The 4,135-nt window shown below is 29.9% G+C and overlaps 1 protein-coding gene across 1 annotated transcript; it reads left to right on the top strand.

The window, feature by feature from the left end:
- The first annotated feature begins 692 nt into the window (after positions 1 to 692).
- LOC114406339 (GTP cyclohydrolase 1-like) lies at positions 693 to 3,811 on the top strand. The gene is made up of 2 exons (XM_028369025.1): positions 693 to 960; positions 2,510 to 3,811. Exons 1-2 carry the CDS (start codon positions 747 to 749, stop codon positions 3,640 to 3,642), a joined length of 1,347 nt encoding a protein of 448 aa, XP_028224826.1. The 5' UTR covers positions 693 to 746; the 3' UTR covers positions 3,643 to 3,811.
- The last annotated feature ends 324 nt before the right edge of the window (positions 3,812 to 4,135 follow it).

Below are 4,135 nucleotides of genomic sequence, written 5' to 3'. Positions count from 1 at the left end.
GTTATATTTATAAATTCAATTAATAATATATTTAATGTTTATATATATATATATATATATATATATATATATATATATATATTCTCTATATTATTAAAAGCATTTTATTATTATATATTTATGAATTTTTAATAATAATTAATTTTTATTTAATAATTTTCTTTAATAAACATAAAGAGATAGCAATAGCAGAAGTCATAAATTAATAATCATAAATTTATTTAGTGTTTTGAATAAATATTATATTTAATAAATACACAATAAATAATACTATTTAATGTTTTTATAATAATACATTAATTATATATATATATATATATATATGTCATTTAATGGTATCTTTTTTCACAATCATGATTTGTCATCCATAAAGCTCAAATTCAAAACCTAATTCATGAAATCTGATGAACCAACAAAATGTTGCTATACTTAATTAAATATAATACATCATTAACATCAATAGTGTTATTACCTAAAATATTTCTATAATAATTAAATATTATCAATAGTTTAGTATTATAAACATTAAAGTATATAATTAATTGAATTCAGAAATTTAATAAGTAATTAAATTTAATTACATTAATTAAAATTTTAAAAATAAAACATATTCCTTAGGTTGGCACCCCCACACCAGATGCGTGTTTTTTTTCTTATAAATAGGATGCATATCACAAAACGAAGATGAGGAACATAAGGGTGTTGTTTATATCGTGCTTGAGAGTTGATATTTGAGTGGTCTTTCAATGGGGCATTTGGGTCAGAATATTTTGAATTATGAACTTGAAAATGGAGTCAATATGTGTTGTGATGAAGACTGTTCTAAGAATGAGATCAATACAACTCTTATTCAGTATGCTGTGAAAGACCTATTGACGGGTCTTGGGGAAGACATCAACAGGGAAGGCATTATAAAGACACCTCTTCGTGTTGCCAAGGCACTTTGTGATGGAACCAGAGGTGACTATCCCTTCCTTCACATTTTGCTTACTGATAACTACTGTATAAAGGATCTTAAAGGATTTCTTTCAAGGTATCTTAAAGGATTTTTGGGAAAAAGAGTTTGAAAATATCATATTTCATGTTTCATTTGTACATATTTTGAAAAAAACTTTTACAGGAATTGTTATTTTCAGAAATACAAAATTTTCATATTTACCTTATTGCTTCAATTTTATTCCATGGTAAAAGATGAATATCTTACATTTCTATAGAAATGAAAGTTAATTTACTGTAGAGTAAGTATATCCCCACTTCATTATTTCACATTTTTTTGATGATTTTGTTATGAAATGTCTATATAAGGATTTATAGGAATTGAACTATTTGTTGAAAATGTTAATTTCTACAAATAGTATTAGATAGTTTCATTATGATTTTCCTTCATTATAGATTTGTTCTTTTTAAAATATATGGAAAATTTAGTTTTAAAACAAGATAGAATGAGTGTAAAGCTTAAGCTAAAATGGAAAATTCTTGTCTTCGACCATTTTTTTTATCTTCAACCATTTGGTTAAAAACTAAATTCTTAGAATGGTGTACGCACTCTAATTTTGCTAAGACATAAAAATATTTCGTTCATGTAAAATATTGAAGATCGGATTTCAAATCCAATGCCCACGCATAGATTTGGGGCCCTTTCGGCCGAGATTATCATTTGCCACTCTAGATTTGAGTGTTGGCTCCAATGGACCAAAGATCAAGACTATACCTTCTCTTTGGAAACAAAAACTAATGTGGAGAAGTTGGTTGTATGGACTTTTTATTATTTTGATCTACTCAATTTGATGACGGAGACTTTTACGTTTTTTTTTTGTTATCTGAATTAGGTATTTTTATTGATTTTTTTCTCTTCTATAGATGTACATTTCATACGTTATGATTGCAATATTTAAAAGAAAAATCACTCTACCCTCTCAAACTATCATGCTTTTATTTTTATTTATATTCTTAACAACCTAACCCCTTTTATTCTATCCATTTTTTATTTCTATTTCTAAATTAAATTTTCAATATTTTTTAAAAGAAACCATCAGTAGTTAAAACTAACCTTATATCATAATTTAAATGTGTTCAATGAAAATCTAAGATATAATTTATACACGCAATATATATATATATATATATATATATTTATTATGAATTTAAATGATAATATAAAGTTATATAATTAAAAAATTATTTATCATAAGTTTTATTTAATTTATACAAAAAAAACAAACATTTATCCAACAATACATAATACTAAAATCTTAATTTGATAATATATATATATATATGAAAGTTGAAAAGCTTTTCACATTCCACTATTTCCTGCTTTTTTTATGGTTGTTATTTTGTTTTAGCCTTATGTATTGAAATTGGCATCATTAGTTGCAAATTTAGCATTATGAATAAGCAATATACTCTCCCAATAAATATTACCAAATGAATGAAATAAGAATTAGCTTATTTAATTTCTTGAACAATGTTAGCACCAATCTTGACAAGAAGGGTCTTATTATCCCAGGTTATAGTCAAAGTGCGAAGGAAATTGTGGAAGGTGCACTATTCCCTGAAGCTGGCGTAGACAACACAAAAGTTGGTCATGCAGGTGGAGTAGGTGGGCTTGTGATTGTGAGAGACCTTGAATTTTATTCCTATTGTGAGTCTTGCATGCTACCATTTTATTTTAAGTGTCATGTGGGTTATGTCCCTTCTGGCCAAAGAGTTTTGGGTTTAAGCAAGCTCTCTCGTGTGACCAATGTGTTTGCAAAACGACTCCAAGAGCCTCAGCGTCTTGCAGATGAGGTGTGTTTTGCTTTGCATCAAGGAATAGAACCAGCAGGTGTTGCTGTCGTTCTTCAATGCACACACATCAACATTCCAGACACAGTTTTTGACACAAATCACAAAGGGTTGGTGGAGACACTAGTTTCTTCAGGGTCTGGTGTTTTTGAAAACAAAGATGCAGACATGTGGGGTGATGTTTTTGGTCTTCTTAAGTTTAGAGGAATTGATAAGGATAAAGTACATGTTAAGGGATCATTAGACCAATATTGGTGCCCTTCTTTGTCATCCAAGATTGGAGAAATCAACCCTATTATGGTCACTGCAGTATCTTCAATTCTCAAGTCTTTAGGTGAGGATCCAACAAGAAAGGAGTTAGTAGGGACTCCAAGTAGATATGTGAAATGGCTGATGAACTTCCAATATTGCAGTGACATTGATGGGAAGCTGAAGCTGAATGGTTCCCCTTGGAGTGGGGAGGTAAACTTTGATGAGAAAGAGGTACACTCAGAGCTAAACTTGCCCTTTTGGTCACAATGTGAGCATCATCTACTTCCATTTCATGGTGTTGTTCACATAGGATATTTCATTTCCAAAGGGTGTCACCCCATTGAAAAATCTCTTTTACAGTCAATAGTGCTTTTTTATGGTTTTAAGCTTCAAGTTCAGGAGAGGCTCACCAAGCAGATAGCAGAAACTATTTCTCCACTGATAGGTGGAAATGTGATAGTAGTAGTGGAAGCAAGTCACACATGTATGGTTTCTAGGGGGATTGAGAAGTTTGGAAGCAACACAGCTACCATTGCTGTATTGGGACGCTTTTCAATTGACCTTGCTGCAAAAACCGCGTTTTTGGAGAGTATTCCAAAATGAGTGTTAATGAGGCTAGCTCACTCCTGGAAGGATTTCTAAATTTTTCCATTCTCATCATTCTTTGCATATTTAAGGTTTTGCTTCCTTCCTTCTTGATGTAATAACCCAATACTATATATTGTATTGAGGGAGTGAGAATTTTCAAAGCTAAATAAGAGTTGAAGTTCATTAAAATTATGCTACCAACCAACTTGGACTGAATAGCATTGTCCTCACTGTCTTAGGTGTTATACTTGTTGAAATACGTACTACCAATCAACTATACGACTAGGTAAACATCCTAAGTACCATCTTATGAAAGCAATGTTCTAGGCAGAGTTAAAGACATTTAAATTGACATTTAGACTGGAAATTATACTCAAATAATTTTAATAGTTCCTAAAATTGCAGGCACAATCAATTTCGTTTCCTAAGTTACAAAATTCTCATTTTAGTACATTGAACTACCAAGCATCGATCATTTAAGTTCTTATATATTTTTGTAGTAGGAATA

This window comes from Glycine soja, chromosome 3 (assembly GCF_004193775.1).
Source record: "Glycine soja cultivar W05 chromosome 3, ASM419377v2, whole genome shotgun sequence".
NCBI lineage: Eukaryota > Viridiplantae > Streptophyta > Magnoliopsida > Fabales > Fabaceae > Glycine > Glycine soja.
This window is presented reverse-complemented; position numbering and strand designations above follow the sequence as displayed.

Bases quoted from the DNA above. Each gene is read 5' to 3' on its own strand.
- LOC114406339 (XM_028369025.1), top strand. From the start codon at position 747: ATGGGGCATTTGGGTCAGAATATTTTGAATTATGAACTTGAAAATGGA. The intron at 961-2,509 runs GTGACTATCCCT...TTATTATCCCAG, and splicing joins ACTTTGTGATGGAACCAGAG to GTTATAGTCAAAGTGCGAAG.